General features: G+C 42.8%; 1 protein-coding gene across 1 annotated transcript; it reads right to left on the bottom strand.

The window, feature by feature from the left end:
• Positions 1 to 233: 233 nt before the first annotated feature.
• Positions 234 to 743, bottom strand: LOC110738166. The gene has a single exon (XM_021918540.1). It carries the CDS (start codon positions 741 to 743, stop codon positions 234 to 236), a length of 510 nt encoding a protein of 169 aa, XP_021774232.1.
• Between the last annotated feature and the right edge of the window lie 20115 nt (positions 744 to 20858).

The raw sequence follows: 20858 nt of genomic DNA, 5'->3' as shown, positions 1-20858 counted from the left end.
GAAATTTTAAAACTTCTTTTTTCACAACTTCCTTCATGTTTGGATTGAGCCTTCTTTAGTTCTCAATCGAAGAAGTATGATCATCATCAAGTAAAATCTTATGCATGCAAATGGTGGGACTTATCCCACATTCAATGTTAACCTTCCTTCTTTCATATACATTACAACACCCGCGGTGTTCAAAAATGGTCTCCCCAAAATGAGGGGTACCCTTGTGTCTTCTTCCATTTCCATCACCATGAAATCACAAGTACAAATACTCTCCCAACTTGAATCAGTTGATCTTCAAGAATTTCCAAAGGTAGCCTAACCGTGCGGTCGGCCAATTGTAAGGACATTCTTGTTGGCTTCAAGTCTCCAACTTTCAAACTCTTTTCAATAGGATAGGGCATCAAGCTCACAATTTCCCCAAGATCACACAAAGCGTCCATAGCTTCCAAATCTCCAATATTCACCGGTATTGCATAACTACCGGGGTCACTAAGCTTTTGAAGAAGCTTGTTTCGAATGGTAGCACTCACCTCCTTAGGAAGGGAGATGGTTGCACTTTCCTCAAGCATACTCTTGTTGGATAGAAGATCCTTCAAAAAAATTTCATAGGTAGGCATTTGTGACTTAGCATGAAGAAAGGGGATATTCACTAGAAGTCCTCTCATGACTTCAAGAAAATATGAAAACTTCTCATTCAACTTCTTCTCTACAATCCTATTAGTAAATGGAATGGAAGGCTTGTATACTTTCATGGGGGCTTTTCTATTCTTTCCTTATCTCCCTCATTTTTCTTTTGTGACTCCTTTCTCTCAACATCAAATATTTCATTTTCAAACTCATCCTCACTTCTCACCATAACTCTCTCATCTCTCTTTTGTGGCTCCTCTTCACTCATAACCGGCCCTTCATAACCTCTCCCCAATCTCAAAATAATGGCTTTGGCTTGCTCCTTTGGGTTCACAACCGTTGAGCCTTGGAAGTGACCACTAGGATTAGAGGATGAACTTCCAACTTGTTGCCCAATTTGAGCCAATTGATTCTCAATTATATTGTTGTGCGCTTAGGTTTGTTGGATGTTTGCCAACATATCCGCATTGTTTCTTACTTTTTGTGTCATAAAAGTCTCAAGAACGGATTCAAGGCTAGTCTTTTGAGGAGGTGGAGGAGGAGGAGCGGGTTGGTTATATTGTTGTCTTTGTTGGTTTTGGTCCCTTTGATTAGGGTGAAGGTATGGAGCTTGTTGGTTTTTTGGATGAGGTTGGTTGTATTGGTTTTGAGGGGGGCCTTGGTTTTGTTGCTTCCACCCCGTGTTTTATTGGGGTTTCCAACTTTGACTGTATGGTTGGGAGTCATTTCTTTGTCCAATGGCCGCCGCTTATTCTTGGTTAGTTGAGTTGTAATAGGAGGACAAGTGATCATTTCCTCCACAAGTCTCCCAAGACATGACTTGTGAAGAAAATCTTGGAGATGTAAGGGTGGCTTGATCTAGCTTGTGAGATAGCATATCAAACTTTGATGCAATAAGGTCTATTGCACTAAGATCGTGGATTCTGCCCATCTTTGCTTGAGGTTGCCTTCTATCACCTCCATATGCGTAGTTTTATGCCACTTCTTCAATCATCTCGTATGCATAATCAACCGATAGCTTTTTAAGGCTACCACTGGCTCTGTAATCAAGGTTGGTCCTTAAAGTAGGAGTAAGACTATCATAGAAGATTTGAACGATGATCCATGATGTGAAACCATGGTGTGGGCATTTCCTAGTGTAATCCTTGAAACGCTCCCACGCTTCACTTAACGTTTCATCAAACTCTTGGTTAAAATTGGTGATTTTTCTTCTTAATTCGGTGGTCTATTGGGGGGGGACAATACTTTCCAAGGAAAGCTCTAGTGACTTCATCCCATGTGGTCAATGATCCCTCTTCTACCGTTCTCAAACAATGATTTGCTTTGTCACGGAGGGAGAACTGAAACATGTGCATACGGATGAACTCTTCCGTAATGTTATTTTGCTTTATGGTTGTTCACAACTTGAGAAAGTTGTCCAAATGAGCAAAAGGACACTCATGAGAACTACCACCAAATTGATCACTTTGGATCATACGGATGAGTTGAGGTGAAAACTCAAAAATTATTTGCATTCGTAGTGGGGAGACGTATGTCACTCCGTAGTTGGAATGCGTTTGGGTGTTCATAATCTCAAAGCAACAGTTGAGGAAGAGGAAGATCATTATCACCCATGTTGTCTTCTTCGTTTTTCCCAAGAAACTCTTCCGAGCCGAAATCCGAATAGACAATGGAGAATTCTAGAGTACCTTGCAAGAGTCTCCTTACGTTCCTTGAGGTCTTTTTAAACTCTAAATCCACTGGAATAAGCCGTGATTTCTTACTCTTTCGTGTCATGCAAAGTCAAACAAAGCTAAGAAAACGTTAGCAATGACTATCACAAGTTAAAAACGAAATTAAGCAAAAATAAATAAGAAAAATTATGATACAAATATACACTTAGACTCATTCAACAATAATACATTCAATGTGACTTTGCCTCCCCGACAACAGCGCCAAAATTTATAGGTCGTCGTTGAGCCTACACAAGATAAAAGTCCTATATTGGTATCACTAGCTAGTAGCGAGAGTAAGAAAGGATCGAATCCAAGGGAGGCGTTGAATCAACCACCGAGATACTACCGTTTAAATAAGCTAATTGAAGACAATATTGAGTTGGTTTTGTGTCTTCAATTAGCTTATTTAAACGGTAGTATCTCGGTGGTTGATTCAACGCCTTCATTGGGTTCGATCCTTTCTTACCCTTGCTAAGAGCTAGTGAGACCAAGATAGGACTTTTATCTTTGGTAGGCTCGACGACGGCCTATCAAATTTTGGCGTCGTTGCCGGGGAGGCAAAGTCACATTAAATGTATTATTGTTGAATGAGTCTAAGTGTGTATATTTGTATCATATTTTTTCTTATTCATTTTTTTATTGCGTTTTTAACTTGTGGTAGTCATTGCTAACGTTTTCTTAGCTTTGTTTGACTTTGCATGACATGAAATAGTAAGCAATCACGGCTTATTCCCGTGGATTTAGAGTTGAACAAGACCTTAAGGAAACGTAAGGAGACTCTTACAAGGTACTCCGAAATTCTCCATTGTCAATTCGGATTCCGCCTCGGAAGAGGTTCTTAGGAACAATAAATAAGGCAACGTGGGTGATAATGATCTTCCTCCTCCTCAACTATTGCTTTGAGATTATGACCAACCCAACGCATTTTAACTACGGAGTGCATACGTCTCCCCACTACCAATGCAAATAATTTTGAGCTTTCACCTCAACTCATCCGTATGATCCAAAGTGATCAATTAGGTGGTAGTTCTCATGAGTGTCCTTTTGCTCATTTGGACAACTTTCTCAAGTTGTGCACAACCATCAAGCAAAACAACATTACGGAAGAGTTCATTTGTATGCCAATGTTTCAATTCTCCCTCCGTGACAAAGCAAAGCATTGGTTGAGAATGGTAGAAGAGGGATCATTGACCACTTGGGATGAAGTCACTAGAGCTTTTCTTGGAAAGTATTGTCCCCCTGAAAAGACCGCCGAACTAAGAAGAAAAATAACCAATTTCAACTAAGAGATTGATGAAACGTTAAGTGAAGCTTAGGAGCGTTTCAAGGGTTACACTAGGAAATGACCACACCATGGTTTCACATCACGGATCATCGTTCAAAGATTCTATGATGGTCTTACTCCTATTTCAAGGGCCAACCTTGATTGCGGAGCCGGTGGTAGCCTTAAGCCTTAAAAAGCTATCGATGGATGATGCATACAAGATGATTGAAGAAGTGGCAAAGCACTACGAATATGGAGGTGATAGAAGGCAACCTCAAGCAAAGAAGGGTGGAATCCACGTCTTAGTGCAATAGACCTTATTGAATCAAAGTATGATATGCTATCTCACAAGCTAGATCAAGCCACCCTTACATCTCCAAGCTCATTTTAACAAGTCATATCTTGTAAGACTTGTGGAAGAAATGATCACTTATCCTCCTATTGCAACTCAACTAACCAAGAATAAGAAGCTGCCATTGGGTAAAGAAATGCTCAATACTCCCAAACCTACAGTCAAAGTTGGAAACCTCAACAAAACACGGGGTGGAAGCAACAAAACCAAGGCCCCCCTCAAAACCAATACAACCAACCCCATCAAAAAAATCAACAAGCTCCATATCGTCACCCTAATTAAAGGGACTAAAACCAACAAAGACAACAATATAACCAACCCACTCCTCCTCCTCCACCTCCTCAAAAGACTAGACTTGAATCCGTGCTTGAGACTTTCATGACACAACAAGTAAGAAATAATGCGGATATGACGACAAACATCCAACAACTCCAAGTGCACAACGAGATAATTGAGAATCAATTGGCTCAAATTGCGCAACAAGTTGGAAGTTAATCCTCTAATCCTAGTGGTCACTTCCCAAGCTCAACGGTTGTGAACCCAAAGGAGTAAGCCAAAGCCATTATTTTGAGATTGGGGAGAGGTTATGAAGGGTCGGTTATGAGTGAAGAGGAGCCACAAAAGAAAAATGAGGGAGTTGTGGTGAGAAGTGAGGATGAGTTTGAAAATGAAATATTTGATGTTGAGAAAAAGGAGTCACAAAAAAGAATGAGGGAGATAAGGAAATAATAGAAAAGCCCCCATGAAAGTATACAAGCCTCCTATTCTATTTCCTCATAGGATTGTAGAGAAGAAGTTGAATGAGAAGTTTTCAAATTTTCTTGAAGTCATGAGAGGACTTCTAGTGAATATCCCCTTTCTTCATGCTAAGTCACAAATACCTACCTATGAAATTTTTTTGAAGGATATTCTATCCAACAAGAGTAGGCTTGAGGAAAGTGCAACCATCTCCCTTCCTAAGGAGGTGAGTGCTATCATTTAAAACAAGCTTCCTCAAAGGCTTGGTGACCCCGGTAGTTATGCAATACCGGTGAAGATTGGAGATTTGGAAGCTATGGATGCTTTGTGTGATCTTGGGGAAAGTGTGAGCTTGATGCCCTATTCTATTGAAAAGAGTTTGAAAGTTGGAGACTTGAAGCCAACGAGAATGTCCTTACAATTAGCCGACCGCACGGTTAGGCTACCTTTGGAAATTCTTGAAGATCAACTGATTCAAGTTGGGAGAGTATTTGTACCTTGTGATTTCATGGTGATGGAAATGGAAGAAGAAACAAGGGTACCCCTCATTTTGGGGAGACCATTTTTGAACACCGCGGGTGTTTTAATTTATATGAAAGAAGGAAGGTTAACATTGAATGTGGGAGATGAGAAAATTTCATTTTCATTCTCACAAACGTTGAAAAAGTCATTGTTTGATGAAGTTTATAGAGTCGACACATTAGAAAGGGACTTAGAGGAGTTCCAAGAGAATTTGATTGAAGGATATCCTTTACAAGCTATCCTAACGGGAGGCTTAGTTGAGGAAGGTGAAGAAACAAGGGGGTATGATCTTTTGCTCAACCAACCTTTAGTCCACAATGAAATGGAAGTGGAAGTGCTTAATGTGGAGGTAAAAGAGGAGATGACCACGCCTCATTATAAGGTTGAACTTAACCCTCTTCCCCCTCTACTTAAATATGCTTTTCTTGATGATAGTGAGAGTTATCCCGTTATTGTCAATGCCAAGCTCGATGATATCTCTCTTGAGAAACTCCTACTTGTTTTAAGGGAGTACAGAGATGTCATTGGGTACAAAATTTATGACATTAAGGGGATAAGTCCCACCATTTGCATGCATAAGATTTTACTTGATGATGATCATACTTCTTCGATTGAGCACTAAAGAAGTCTCAATCCAAACATGAAGGAAGTTGTGAAAAAAGAAGTTTTAAAATTTCTTGAAGCGGGTATAATCTACTCTATCTCTGATAGAAAGTGGGTTAGCCCGGTTCAAGTTGTGCCTAAAAAAGGAGACATGACCATCATCAATATTGATAAGGGTGAGACCATTTCTATAAGGTCAGTCACCGGGTGGAGGATGTGCATTGATTATAGAAAATTGAATAAATCCACCCGAAAAGATCACTTTCCACTCCCCTTTATTGATCAAATATTGGAAAGACTAGCATCACATAGTCATTATTGCTTCTTGGATGGATATTTAGGATTTTTCGAAATCCCAATCTAACCCGAGAACCAAGAAAAGACTACATTCATATGTCCTTTTAGCACCTTTGCTTATCGAAGGATGCCATTTGGACTTTGTAATGCACCTTCCACATTTCAAAGGTGTATGATGTCTGTTTTTTCGACATGCTTGAATCATCAATTGAAGTATTCATGGATGACTTTTCTTTTTTGGTTCATCTTTTGACATTTGCCTTTCGAATTTGATTAAAGTGTTGAAAAGATGTCAAGAGGTGAACTTAGTCTTGAATTGGGAAAAATGTCATTTCATGGTGGAAGAGGGCATTGTTCTTGGTCAGTTGGTCATGTGATTTCTAGTAGAGGCATTTAAGTAGATCGTGCCAAAACTGAGGTAATTGATGAGCGCCTCCCACCCCCTACAAATATGAAGAGGATAAGGAGCTTCTTGGACAAGCGGGTTTTTACAACCGGTTCATAAAGGATTTTTCAAAAATCGCAAAGTCGCTCACTCAATTGTTGGTAAAGGATACCCCTTTTTTGTTTACTAATGATTTTTTTCTAGCATTTGATAGGTTTAAGGAGGTATTGATTTCGGCTCCCATCATTCAACCCCCTAATTGGGAGCTTCCTTTTGAGCTCATGTGTGATGCTTAAAATTTTTCCATTGGGTCCGTTCTTGGACAAAGGAAGGATAAGAAGTTCCATGCCATCTACTAAACTAGCAAAACATTGGATGAAGCACAAATGAATTACTTAACCATGGAAAAGGATTTTCTAGCCATTGTTCATGCAATTGAGAAGTTTAGGTCCTATACTTGTTGCGGTCTAAAGTCATAGTCTTTACCGACCATTCGACCTTGAAGTACCTCTTGTCCAAGAAGGAACCACCTCCAAGATTGATATGGTGGGTCTTGATCTTACAAGACTATGACATTTTTATTAAAGACAAGAAAGGTGCCGAAAATGTTGTGGCCGATCATCTTTCACGGTTGCCTATCTTTGTAGGTGATCTTAATAACTTGCCAATCGATGATTCATTTCCGGCACCATGGTTTGCGGACATTGCAAACTATCTTGCTCTATTCTTCCTCCCGACCTCTCCTATCAACAAAAAAGGAATTTTCTACATGACGTTCGCTCGTTAATAATTTTAGGACGACCCCTTGCTCTTCAAACAAGGTGTTGATGGCCTATTTAGAAGATGTGTCCCGGATGATGAAATTGAAGATGTTATCACAATGTGCCATTCCTCACCTTGTGGAGGGCATATTAGTGCTAACAAAACTTTGGCAAAAATCTTGCAATGTGGTTTTTATTAGCCTACAATGTTTAAAGATATGTGGGGTTTAGTGAAAGCTTGTGACTGGTGTCAAAGAACTAGTAATGTTTCAAGAAGAAGTGAGATGCCTTTAAACAACATTCTTGAGCTAGAGATTTTCGATGTATGGGGCATTGATTTTATGGGGCCTTTTCCGAACTCTTTTGGGAATAAGTTCATTCTTGTGGCCGTTGATTACGTGTCAAAGTGGGTAGAAGCAGTTGCATATCCTACTAATGATGCTAAGGTGGTGGTCAAGCTCTTCAAAAGAGTAATTTTCCCAAGGTTTGGGATGCCACGTGTCGTTATTAGTGATAGATGTTCACATTTTGGTCCTTTCAAGCTCTCCTTTAGAAATATGGTGTGAGGCACAAGATGTCATTGGCTTACCACCCACAAACAAGTGGCCAAGCCGAAATTTCAAATCGGGAGGTAAAAATGATTCTTGAGAAAACAGTGGATAGGTATAGGAAAGATTGATCTACAAAACTTGATGATTCTCTATGGGCCTACCACACCGCATTCAAAACCCCATTGGCACCACATCATATAATCTTGTTTATGGGAAGTCATGCTATTTCCCGGTAGAACTTGAGCATCGTGCTTATTAGGCTATCAAAACATTGAATTTCGACCTTTAAAGTGCTGGTGAAAAGAGGTTGCTTGACCTCCATGCCTTGGAAGAATTAAGGTTGGATGCATATGAGAGTGCACGGATCTACAAAGAAAAGAACAAGGCTTGGAATGACATGTATATTAGCAAAAGGGAATTTAAAGAAGGTGACAAGGTCCTACTATTCAATTCCCGGTTGAAGTTGTTTCCGGGTAAGCTTAAGTCAAGATGGAGTGGACCTTTTACCGTTAAGAAGATGTTTCCATATGGTGCAATTGAAATCTCAAATGACAATGGTGAACCGTTCAAAGTGAATGGCCAAAGGCTTAAGGCATACTTTGACGGTTTTGTGCATGAAGAAGCTAAGGTTGTTCATTTTGATGAGTTTGATGTTCTTTACTCTCATTGATCCAACAATGTCGTCAAGCTAGTGACGTTAAAAGAGCACTTTCGGGTGGCAACCTGAGTTTCTTTACCCCCTCTCTCATAAACTATTATCTCCGTCCTTTCCATCATTTTTATTATTACTAACCTTTCTCTTAATATCTTTTGTAGGTATTGATGAAGAGGAAGTAAGAAAAATATCCTTGGAAGTGAAGTAGTAGTTATTATAATAATCATAATAATAATGGTGATAATAATAATTTAATTATTATTATTATGCCTTATTGTTATATTTATACATATAAATTAAAAAAAAAAGTGAAGTCCGTACAGCATCAGGTCTGCACGGACGTGCAGAACATCACACATCCGTGCAAGGGCAAGCAGAAAGTTGGTTTTCGAATTTTGAGGTTTAACACGGACGTGCCAAACCAAACACGTCCGTGTCACCTGATTCAGAAACATTTTTGCTTCTGTCTGAGGCTGCACGTCCGTGCAGCCTCAGGAATCCATGTATGCAGCACGACTTAAAGCTAAAAAAATTTCACAAATCCCTTTCACTCCACAACCCTCCTACTCTCTTTCTCTCTCTAAACTCCTTTCCTCCTCCTTCTTACTCACTCAATTCCCCTCAAACACCCAAAACACACCAAATTTCAACAAATTTCTCAAAAATCTTCACTCCTTTTCACTCTAAATCACAAACTACTACTCCTTTTCCACTTTTAAACCCAAAAAAATACCCAATTTCTCAAACCCTAACATAAAAAAATCAAATTGGGGGTTTTCTTTGTGGGTTGAAATTTAAACAATTGGTTGAAGGAGTAAGTTCAAGCAAGCACAAGGAAGCTTAGGGAGGTTCATTTGCAGGTTTTACATCCACAACACGTTCGGTATATTCGTTTCTTCCTTTCACTAATTTTATACTTAAATTCTTGAATTTTTGCATGTAATTGCTTGGAAAAGTTTGTTTGAATTGGTTGTGAGTGAATGGTAGCTGATAATTGTCAAGAATTTGTGAATTTAAAGGTGTTTGGTGAATGTTGTGAGAATTGAAATTTTGTAAGTAAGTTTGGAATTGAGGGATTAATTTTTTTGAATGAAGAACATGCTTCCTTAAGTGAATTGTTGTGTTGATTTGCTTGATAATAGTGCATGAAAATAGTGTTGAAATTGTTATGAATTGCATTATTGAGGTTGTCTTGGTTGTTTGGTGATTAGGTTGCCTTGTTTAGGTGGTGGACTGACAGGGTAAAGTCGTATCCCCTAATAAAAAATAATTCCTAAGTCCTCTAACTAAAGTAGATAGGGAAGTAGGGTCGATCTCCACAGGGAAACAAGTCTTTTTACTCCTAATTAATTAGAATAATCTAGATTATGAAGTAACCAATATTTATATTTGAATAAGAAACTAAACTACTAAGATTGAGAATAGGGAGAAAACAATATATAAAAGGATCTAGGGCATAGGTTCACCAATAAATAATATTCCAGGGTAGAATATAATAACCATTCATCAATGCATACATCAATCAGATTATAAAGGGCTTTCGCTACGTATTATAATCACACAATTAATTTACCCGTATTAAATCTCATTTTTCGAATCTCAAATTAACCATTTATAAATTAACCTGCCTATTGAAACTAGACCTAAACATTAATTCTCATCTGTCGAATCTCGAATCAATATTGTCAAACTCATGCATAAAAAATCAGGCCTAATCTAGTCACGGAGCATTAATTCAATCAATAGGAAATTAATCTAGCATTGATAATTAACAACAATAAATTACCCTTTCATATTATTTATGGATCCCCACAAACCCTAGAATGTAAAATACTCACACATAGTAGAAATTAAACTAATCAAAGCAATAAAGCAAGACATGATAAAAGGAATAAAGTTAATAACTAAGATTAAGAGAAGAGAAATCGTTACCAAACTAATCTGTATTAATGGAAAATAATCAAGAACAAGAGTTGAGAGAAGAGTTAAAAGAGAGAAAAGATCCTAAGTAGAGAGAGAAAGTCTAAGGAAGAAGATAAGTGAAATTAATCGTCCTAAAACGTACTTAAACAAAACTCTAAACAACTTCCTAATTAGAAACTAATTGCTCGACAAAAGAGCTCTTCCAGAAACACGCGCCCGATCGGGCTAGAGGCCGCCCGATCGGGCGCGCCTTTTTCTCGCATTGCTCTTCTCAACAGTCGCGCCCGATCGAGCTAGCAGCTCACCCGATCGGGCGCGCCTTTGGCCACGCACCAGCACACTCTTGCGTGCCTTGCCCGATCGAGCTAAGCTTGCCCGATCAGGCCCTTGCTTCACCTCGAGGCTTGGAACTTCGATTGGGCTTATTTCTTCGGCCCAATCTGGATATCCACTTAGGGTCTTGATCACTCGGTCCATATACCTCGGTATCCTGATTACCGATCCCTTAATCACCGGCTTGATGACTCTTACAGGTCATAGGCTTCAAATATGGTCGTGCTCCTCTAATTTCCGTAGTCGCTCCATGAAAACCCGGGAAAATGCTCCAAGAGTGCAATTTCCTGTAAAATACAACTAAAACTACGAAAATACTAGAACACACAAATTAGTAATAAAAGTTGCCCGAAAGAGCCAAAAACACTACTAATAACGACCAAGGGACAGGGGTAAAACACTATATAAAATGGACATATCAAACTCCCCCAAGCCAAACCTTTGCTTATCCCTAAGCAAAGAGCTCATCAATGAACATATAAAACATACTTCACCCTAATAATCAAATCAAGCACCAACGATTCAAGGCAAATCTAATGAACATGCTTCAAAATCAATCAATCCTATTCATCTAATCACCCTTCCTCCCCAACAATTGTCAAGTAGAGCAAACCACAAGAGCATATAGAATTCAGGACTAGTGCTCACACACTCAACTCTCATTTATGTGGCGAGTAAAAGATGTACTCGATCGCTCTCCAACCAACCCCTTTAATGTGAACAATGCCCTCCCAACTCACACTCTCGTGTGTATAAAAACAATTAACGCTCATCCTACTAGTCGACTCGATATATGCCAAGTCATAACTTGCATTGATAAAAACACTTTCACATTTTTATAACTTCTATGCACAAGGTCGGAAGGTCTTTAAAGCTTGTAATGTAAGGCTAGGAAAGGTAGGATAAATTTGGGATTATGTGAGAGAAAAGCTATGCATCAAGGGAGCCAAATCCTAATAAACCCATGATCAAAATAAATGATGATCATACATCTCCAACAACATAACTAACTCCAACAAAAACCACCAAATACAACTCCAATTATCATAAACAATCCCAACACTTTCAATAATCACTCATAAAAATATGATAATGTAGAACTTTGAGTGAAAAACAAACTTTGAACTCATTCCTTTTTTCTACTTTTTCAAACTTGAATTTTTTTTCTTCTTCTTTTTTTTTCTTTTTCTTTGAACAACCTTCAAAATAGAACATTTGAGAATTAATAAGTTTTTCTCTTTTTTTCTTCTTTTTAACTCATATTGGAAAATTCAACTTTGAAACACAATATCAATATTTTCCAATCAAAAATCAAAGAACAATAACTCTTCTTTTATTCCCACATTGTGCAAATAATATGAACACCACAACTCCCCACCTCACCAACTAATAGCTCCCCCAAGCCAAGCTTGGGACTAGTAACCAATGGGGCTCATATAGGCTTGTAATGTGGCTAAATAAACAATAAAAGGGCACAAGCAACAACATGGGTAACAAGAAGGGAACAAATGTATCTAAATACTCTGAACGCTACCTGTTTCGGGGTTTTCTGATGTCCTGCGGGAGAGTTACAACTCCGAGACTGAAACCGGACGCCTATACCTGCAAAACAACGGAGACTCCTTGTGGTGGGAGCTCCGCCTCCAACGGTCAAGTTAGTACTTGATTAAGGAGTAATTAATGCGGAAATTAAAGTGATTGGGTCTCTCTAGGTGAGAGTGTTTAATGTGTGTAATCTGTCTTTTTTGCGTAATCCCCCTTAATGAGGATTAAGGAAGGTATTTATAACCTCGGGAAACGTGCCAATCTAGGTTTAGGTAAACCTTGGGCTGATTGGGCTTCCCTCGGAAGTTGGGCCTAGGTGACCGGCTTCTCCATTAGGCATGGAGTATGTCACGTGTCATGACATAATAAGTCCAGGGTGGACAAATAAGCGTGTGCCACGTGGCAAGCCCTGAGAGGTCCAACTGGGGGACACTTGGCAGGACCTGATTGGCCCACGTGGCGCATTCCGATTGGTGGGAGCAAAATACCCTAACCATTTGCCCCTCACAGGTGGCACGTGACTGGTCACGTGTTACCTGTGACAGGTATCGCCCTGTAACAGGCGACGACCTGCTACAGGTGTCACTCGGCGAGAGGCCGAGAGATTCTCCCGCCAAAATTTTGAATTCTGGAAGTGACCCTTCGCCTTCTCACTTCGCCTATATAAAGGAGTGTTGACTTCGGTCATTTTCACACTTGAAAACTTTGTGAGAGAACATTCGGACCCCTGAACTTGCTCTGACATTTTGGACCCTTTCTGCCTACCGCCTACTCTAACAAGCCGACTGCAAAGGATTTTCAAAACTTCATCAATCGTCACTCGTTCAGGTAACCGTCGGTTCTCTTACTATTAATTTTCTCTTTACTTTATTCTTTTTAAAAATGGCACCACGGAAGCACACGACACGACCTAGGTTAGTGATCAGCCGGTCACCGGGGACGGCTGAATCTAGGACTAGGAGTGCCGCCTGCCCTTTTCTGGACCCATCTTTTCCCTTTATACAAAGTCCGACTGTATCTGTGTCTATGCAGAGCATGATGGCCGAAACAAAAAAGACTGCCAGGATCTCAAACTCAGACGGCTCCTCCCACAGGGTGCCGATTAGTGAAACATCTGACCAGGCGCCAGATGTGGAAGTGAAACAAAGCGGCTTGAAAGCCGGCAATTCTGAGGGAGGAGTCAAAGTGACCCCTTCCCATTTTACAGTTGACAATTTTACATTCTCTCCTGCTCCTTTTAAAGGAGAGGAGGCGGGCCCCTCCGGGAGAGGGGAGGAGTCGTCCTCTTCGGACTCGTCAGAGGACGATTCCGAGTCTAGCTCTTCTGGCCATGCTTCTCTGGACACAGAAGAGAAAAACAGTCGCCTACAAGAGGCGAGGCTTTCTCACGCAGTTGAGAAGGGGGACGATTGGGCGGAGCCATCCGCCTCTCACCGAGAGCAAAATACCCCCTACTACTGCACGGTACCTCGGGGCCGGATCACGGCCATGCAAGAGAAAGTGGAGAGCTTTATCGCAAACCACACAATGGGCCCCGGCTTTTTAGTGTTCGTGCCGGATCCAGAAGACACAGTCGTCTGGCCGGCTGGTACCAGTTATGATGGCGCCTGCTTTGGCTGCTACGAGGCGGCCATCAAGGCTGGGCTGCGCTTCCCACTACATCCGGCTGTTCAGCGGATCTTGGATGGGTATGAGTTGGGGTTATGGCAGTTAGCCCCGAACTCCTAGGTCAACGTACTCGGCTATGTGGCCGGGTGCGAACTGCACGGGGTGGAGCCAAACTTCGAGGCTTTCGCCCATATGAACTACCTCAGCCGGACCCCTAAGGCAGGCGGTACCGGCTGGTATCAATTGACGAGCCACAGGGGCTACCTCATGACGAGAGGTAAAGCAAACAAATGGAAGGACTGGCGGAGCACCTTCCTTATCATTGAGAGTTCAGACACAGAGCTGAACAAGCGCTTCAACAGGTGGAACAGGAATCCGCCCCTTCTTGCAGGCGGTCGCAGCATGCCGCCTGTTCCCCCCAAGGCTAAGAAAGAGATCCTAGATAAAGGACTCTTCAAAGTAGAGTCGAAGGTGAACTCTACTTCAGGGGTACGAGAGCAAGTACCCCTGCACTGCGTCCCGAGCTTCAAATGGCTCTACGACGAGTACTTTTTGGCCGCCTGTGGCCTCAGCAGTCGGTGCTCAAGAGGTAGCCGGCCTGTCGAATACTCTGTTGTTCCATGCATTTCTTGTTATGACTTTTATTAACTTTGCTATTTGTTTTTGCAGCGGACGCCATGAGCAAAATTACCGCCTCCAAGACTGCGGCGGCCATGTTGCGGGCCTCCATCATGCAACAGTCTTCAACCGACTCCCCCAACAAGGGGACACCCTTGGTGGGCTTCGAACCTTTCACCCTCCTTTTGGAGTTGTGTTTATGCATATACTGACTCTTTTCTTCTTTTTTAGACGGGCGCTCCAAGAGCTTCTTCTTCTCAACAGCCGGACCCCAAGGCCCGGAGGACGACTGTTGCGAGCTCTCCTGGTTCTGCCAGGAAACATGTGGCGGCTGAGAAACAGCCGGCCACTTCTTCTAAAACTCCAGCTGGGCCACCTAGAAGTATGAAATTGTCCTTGTAAATTTTAGACTTGCTCCCTTCTTTACTAGGTCTAATCCGTTTGTTTATGCTTGATGCAGCCGGCACTCAGGAGCCTGACTTGGTCGAGGTGGCCAAGTCTATGATCAAAGTCGTTCCTCCAGCTGAAAGGGAGGCGGTCAGGGGTGTCGGCACCCTTGACCTAGACGGGATTGCAGGGGTCCTTGCTGAGGTATACTTAGCATATTTTTGAGTATTTGAATTCCAGGACGCCTGTTTTCTTTTTTGTTTGGAAACTGACGCCTGTTCCCCTTTTTACTTAGGCCCTGCTCCGAGTGAACGGCCTTCGCAAGCCGCTTGACCGGAAGAACAAAGAGGTAAAGGCTGCAAAAGCTATGGCCGCCTCTGACTGTGATAAGGCAATGTTTCAAATTGCCCAAAATGAAGTTCTGACCATTGATATTCTTTATTATCAGGCGCAGGCTACCGCCGCTATCCGGGCTCAGTTAGAGGCGGCCCAGAAGAGGAATAGCGAGCTGGAGGCGACCATCAACAACCTCAAGGCCGAGCTGAGACCTCTTCGCCAAAAGATGTCCTCATACGAAACCTTGGAGAAATCCTTGGCGAGCGTAAAGGTACGCCTGGTGACCCAGGAGAAGAGTCTTACTCAGGAGCTCTCGGAAAAGGCCGAGCAAGAAAAGAAAGAGCTGGTCCGGGAGATGATGGAAGACTCTGCTCAAATCCAGCGCATGACTTGGGGCCGCCTGTTCCCCAATGCCGACTTTGCCTCCTGGGAAAAAACGTACCGCCAGTGCTCTGATAGATATAATCAAGAGATCCTGGCGACTGCTGAGAAAGAGGCACTGGAGGAGGAGGAGCAGCCGGTGGTGGCGCTTGTGCCGCTTGGGGGTAATACATCAAAGAAGGATGCAGCTGAAGCCGAGTCCAGCAAAAAGAGTGCTGACCAGGCGGCAGCTGCTAATATTGAAGATCTGCCCCCTTCATAAGCTTTATGTCTTCTTTCCCCGGTCTGCGTGCCGTTTGTTTGTATTTACCCGGCCAGGGGGCCGGGGCTCTGAATATTTTGCCGGTCTTTAATGACCGGCTTCTTTTTAATGAATATTTTTGTTTTGCTTCAAATTTGTTTAAGTATTGAATATTCTGATATCCAATTGTACATTATACCGACTGTTTTACATGGCCGATAGTTGCAGACAGGTACGGATAGTTAGTCACGCCGCCTATGCCCCTGGACGACTGGTTGTCTGTTTCCAGGCTAGACGATCAATCGGCCATTTATCCAATCGGTATTCGAACCATTATAAAGACTAGATCCCCTTTAGGCAGGCGGTCCTGTCATTTGTAAAATTAACCAAGTAGGAAAGTGGTTTCCTACTTGTCATGCTTTTAGGCTAGAGACTTTAGGCCGTCTAGGCCGACTGTTCCCCGCCATATTTAATCTAGTGTGAACAGGTGTTGTATGAACACCTTTTTAGTTTCATACTAAATTTTTAAGGATTGACCAAGTAAACATGATTGTTACCTAGTCGCCAAGTAACTGAGTAGTAGAGGAATCAAGCGGTGGGTACCGGTTGTTCCCCTTTATTCGTCAATGTTTGTTGGCTTTTAACTCATAGGTTGTTAACCTAGCAGGAGTAGTGATTGAGAGCCCCTGTTTGCTAAAAACAGGCGGACGCCTCATACCTTTTAGGCTCCATACTAAGTTTGAGAGAGTGACTATGAGTTAACTTTGGTGTTACTCAGTCGCCGTCACTCCTGCTTGAGTAGTAAAGGTACCAGGCGGCGGAGGCCGGCTGAACCTTTTGATTCGCCAATGTTTGTTGGCTATTAACTCAAGAGGTACCCCCTGCATTTATCCCAAGTAATACAGGCGGTCATTTGACTCAGATGTCAACTGCTACCACTGGTTTGGTTAGTGATAGAGTTATCCTTGTCTCAAAAACGGCTACGTGGTTGCCCTTGGGGACAGTCGTATAGGTGCCGTGTAATTAGTTTATAGAGCAATGTTCCACCCAAAAGGGAGCTGCTCTCTACGACGAATTTCATCCGGAGTGATGCCGCCGGACGCCTGCTATGATGTTGGGACAGGTTGTATTAGTTTTGAAGATTGGATCAGTTGGCTTGGCGCCTGGACTGATCATTCGGCTTGTGGCCTTGGTTAGTTCTTGGTGAACGTAGGTGCTAAGTAAGAGGAGGGTAGCCGCCTGTTTAGGCACAGGGTCGGCCAGGCCCTGATCATTTTTAGCTAAGTATAAGGGGGGTGGCTGTGTGCTTTGGAACCAGTCGGCCCTCTTCTATGGAGAGTAGCCGACTATATGTCCAGACGGCATGCCCCTATGGTGATAGAGTAAAATATTCAATGGAGAGTAGCCGACTGTAAAGGTACAGGCGGCATGCCCCTCTGAAGATAGAGTAAAATACTCAATGGAGAGTAGCCGACTGTAAAGGTACAGACGGCATGCCCCGTCTGATGATAAAGTGAAATACTCAATGGAGAGTAGGCGACTGTAAATGTATAGGCGGCCTGCCCCTCTTAAGTAAGAATAAAAATTAAACATGGAGAGTAGCCAACTGTTGTCAGTAGGCATGCCCCTCTTAAGTAAAAATGAAAACTGAGTATGGAGAGTAGCCAACTGTTTGTTAGTAGGCGTGCCCCTCTTAGTACAAAATTGAATATTAAGTATGCAAACTTTTATTAAGTAGCCCTTGACTATTTATATCATTTAAAAGAAATATTTCTTAAGATTATCTACATTCCAAGTTCGAGGCAACGGTTGGCCGTCTGGTGTTTCTAGACGGTAGGTACCGTCCCTGACCTCTTCACAGATTCGGTAGGGTCCTTCCCAGTTGGGAGTTAGTTTGCCAGACTCATTAGCCCTTCCAACAGCTTCCATTTTTCTAAGTACAAATTCCCCCACTTTGAGTGGACGCCTGTGTACTTTTTTGTTGTATGATCTAGTCATTCTCAGGCGGTAAATTTCATGGCGCAAGACAGCATTGCCCCTCCTTTCAGACCAATTCCAGGTGCATGGCTTCCCAGTTTGCCTCTTCGTCATATAGCATTACTCGAAGAGTCGGCTCGTAGTGTTCTATTGGAAGAACAGCTTCCGCACCATAAGTTAGGAGGAATGGAGTTTCTCCAGTCGCCCCCTTTTCAGTCGTCCTAATGGCCCAGAGAACATGTGGTAATTCATCCGCCCATAGGCCGCCTGCTCGTTCAATCTTTTTCTTGAGACCGTCTGAGATGATTTTATTAAAGGCTTCTACCTGGCCGTTTGCTTGTGGACGGCCGACAGATGCAAAGTAGTGTGCAATTCCTTGGTTACCCAACCAGCTTTTGAGAACAGGCGTCTCAAATTGGGGACCATTATCAAAAACCATAGACATGGGAACCCCGAACCGAGTGATGACATTTTTCCAAATGAATGAAATTACATCCTTCGTCTTGATTCCCTTTACAGCCTCCGCCTCTACCCATTTAGTGAAGTAGTCAACTGCAACAAGTATGTACCTCCTTCCGCCTGTAGCAGGCGTATATGGACCCAGAATATCCATGCCCCACTTAGCAAACGGTAGTGGGCTATGAATGGTAGTGAGGTCAGTAGCCGGGCGGTGAATTAGCTTGTCAAACCTTTGGCACTTCTCACATTTTTTCACCATCTCCATTGCATCTGCTTCTAAAGTAGGCCAAAAGTAGCCCTGCCGCCTTGCCCGTTGAGCAAGCGTCCTACCGCCTATATGAGAAGCACAGTAACCAGAGTGAAGATCGTCTAGTATCTCTCGTCCCTTTTATGGAGTAACACACTTTAAGAAGGGTTGAAGGTACCCCCTTTTGTGAAGTTCTCCCTTTATTATTTCAAAACTGGTTGCTCGTTTTTTCAGTGCTGCCGCCTGTTAATGATCATCCGGCAGGGTACCGTTTGTCAGATATGCCCTGATTGGATCCATCCAGGTTGAGCTTCTGTCTAGGATTCAAATAGGGTCTTCCTCGATGCTTCTCTTCTCCATTACTTCCCAAAAAACAGTTCGAGGAGTATCTTAGGAGGCGGATGATGCTAATTTTGAGAGTGCATCCGCCTGGTTGTTTTTTGATCTCGACACTTGGGTCAGATGGAAATCCTCAAGGGAGCCGACTGCTTGTCGGACCGCCTGTAAATACTTGATCATGGCCGGATGGGTTGCTTCGTATTCGCCATTGTACTGACTCACTATCAATTGTGAATCGGAACAGGCGTCTATTTTTCTTGCCCCTGCCGCCTTGCACATGCGGATTCCGGCTAGTAAAGCTTCATATTCTGCCTCATTGTTTGAGGCCTGAAAACTGAAGCGTAGAGCATACTCGTACCTGTCGCCCTCTGGCGACTGACATATGACGTCTGCTCCACAACCATTTGAAGTAGAGCTTCCATCCACATATACCTTCTAGACTTGGTCTGGAACTTGAGAGTCAGGAGGACGAGTCATCTCAACAATAAAGTCAGCAAAGGCTTGACCCTTCACTGCTTTTCTAGGCTCGAAGGTAACTTCGAGGCTCTGTATTTCTATGGCCCATTTGATCATTCGGCCTGACGACTCCATGATGGTCAGTGGCCGCTTGATAGGTTGGTCTGTATACACGACGACTGCATGTGCCAAAAAGTAGGGCTTCAATTTTTTAACAGCCATGAAGAGTGCAAGACCAAATTTCTCCACTAAGGGATACCTCAACTCGGCATTTTTCAGTACGTGACTGACAAAGTAGACCAGGAGCTGACAGCCGTCTCTTTCAGCAAGGAGAACAGCGCTTAACGCATGATCAGAGATGGCCAGGTACATGTATAGTACTTCTTTGGGCAAAGGGCTGACCAGCCTCGGCAAGGAATGCAAGTGAACTTTCAATTTCTGAAAGGTCGCCTCAGCATCCGGCCCCCATTCAAACCTTGCCTTTTTCTTAATTGCCTGGAAAAAGTATAGGCATTTGTCGCCTGATCGGCTTAGAAATCTTCCCAAGGCCGCCAGACAACCTGTTAACTTCTGAACCTCTCGGATGGTACGAGGCGACTGCATGTCGATGACCGCCTGCACCTTCTTAGGGTTCGCCTTTATTCCTCTCTGATTGATAAGGAATCCGAGAAATTTCCCAGACTCAACTCCAAAGAAACATTTCCTGGGATTGAGCATGACATGGTGCCGCCTGAGTGTGGCGAAAGTTTCTCGGAGGTCCGACAGATGATCTTTCTGAAGTTTAGACTTGACAATCATATCATCAATATATGCCTCGACATTTCTCCCAATCTGATCAAAGAACACAGTGTTTATCATTCGCTGGAAAGTGGTCGGGGCATTCTTAAGACCAAACGGCATGACCGTGTAACAGTATAACCCCTGATCAGTGACGAAGGCCGTCTTCTCCTGATCTTTCTTCCATAAAGGAATTTGATGGAAACCAGAGTAGGCGTCCATAAAGCTCATCAAAGCATGGCCGGCTGTTGAGTCGACCAGGTTATCAATTTTAGGCAAAGGGTAACTGTCTTTGGGGCACGCCTTGTTTAAGTCTGTGTAGTCTACACACATTCGCCAGGTGCCATTCGGCTTTTTAACAAGCACCACATTTGCAACCCAGTCTGGGAAGTAACATTGTCGAATGAACCCTGCATCAAGTAATTTTTTAACTTCGCCGGCTGCCGCCTGATTTCTTTCTTCGCCATGGTTCCGCTTCTTCTGCCGTACCGGCTTCTTTTTCGGATCCACGGCCAGTTTATGTACCGCCAGATCAGGACTAATGCCTGGCATTTCATGGACTTCGAATACAAAGACGTCCTTGTATTCTTTCAATAGTTTGTGAAAGTCGTCACCCAGGTCCCTTAGAGCAGTCGTCCCAACCTTGATTGTTCTGTCAGGACGCGAGTCATCTAAGATCAGGTCCGTATGCTCACCATCTGGCTGAGGGCGGAATTCATCCGACCGCTCCTCTGCCAATGATAGCTATTTTCTGTCTTTTCTTGCGGCCC

The sequence above is a fragment of the Chenopodium quinoa genome, unplaced genomic scaffold (genome assembly GCF_001683475.1).
Source record: "Chenopodium quinoa cultivar QQ74 unplaced genomic scaffold, ASM168347v1, whole genome shotgun sequence".
Lineage (NCBI taxonomy): Eukaryota > Viridiplantae > Streptophyta > Magnoliopsida > Caryophyllales > Amaranthaceae > Chenopodium > Chenopodium quinoa.
The sequence above is the reverse complement of the archived record's forward strand: the minus strand, read 5'-3'. Positions and strand labels throughout refer to the sequence as shown.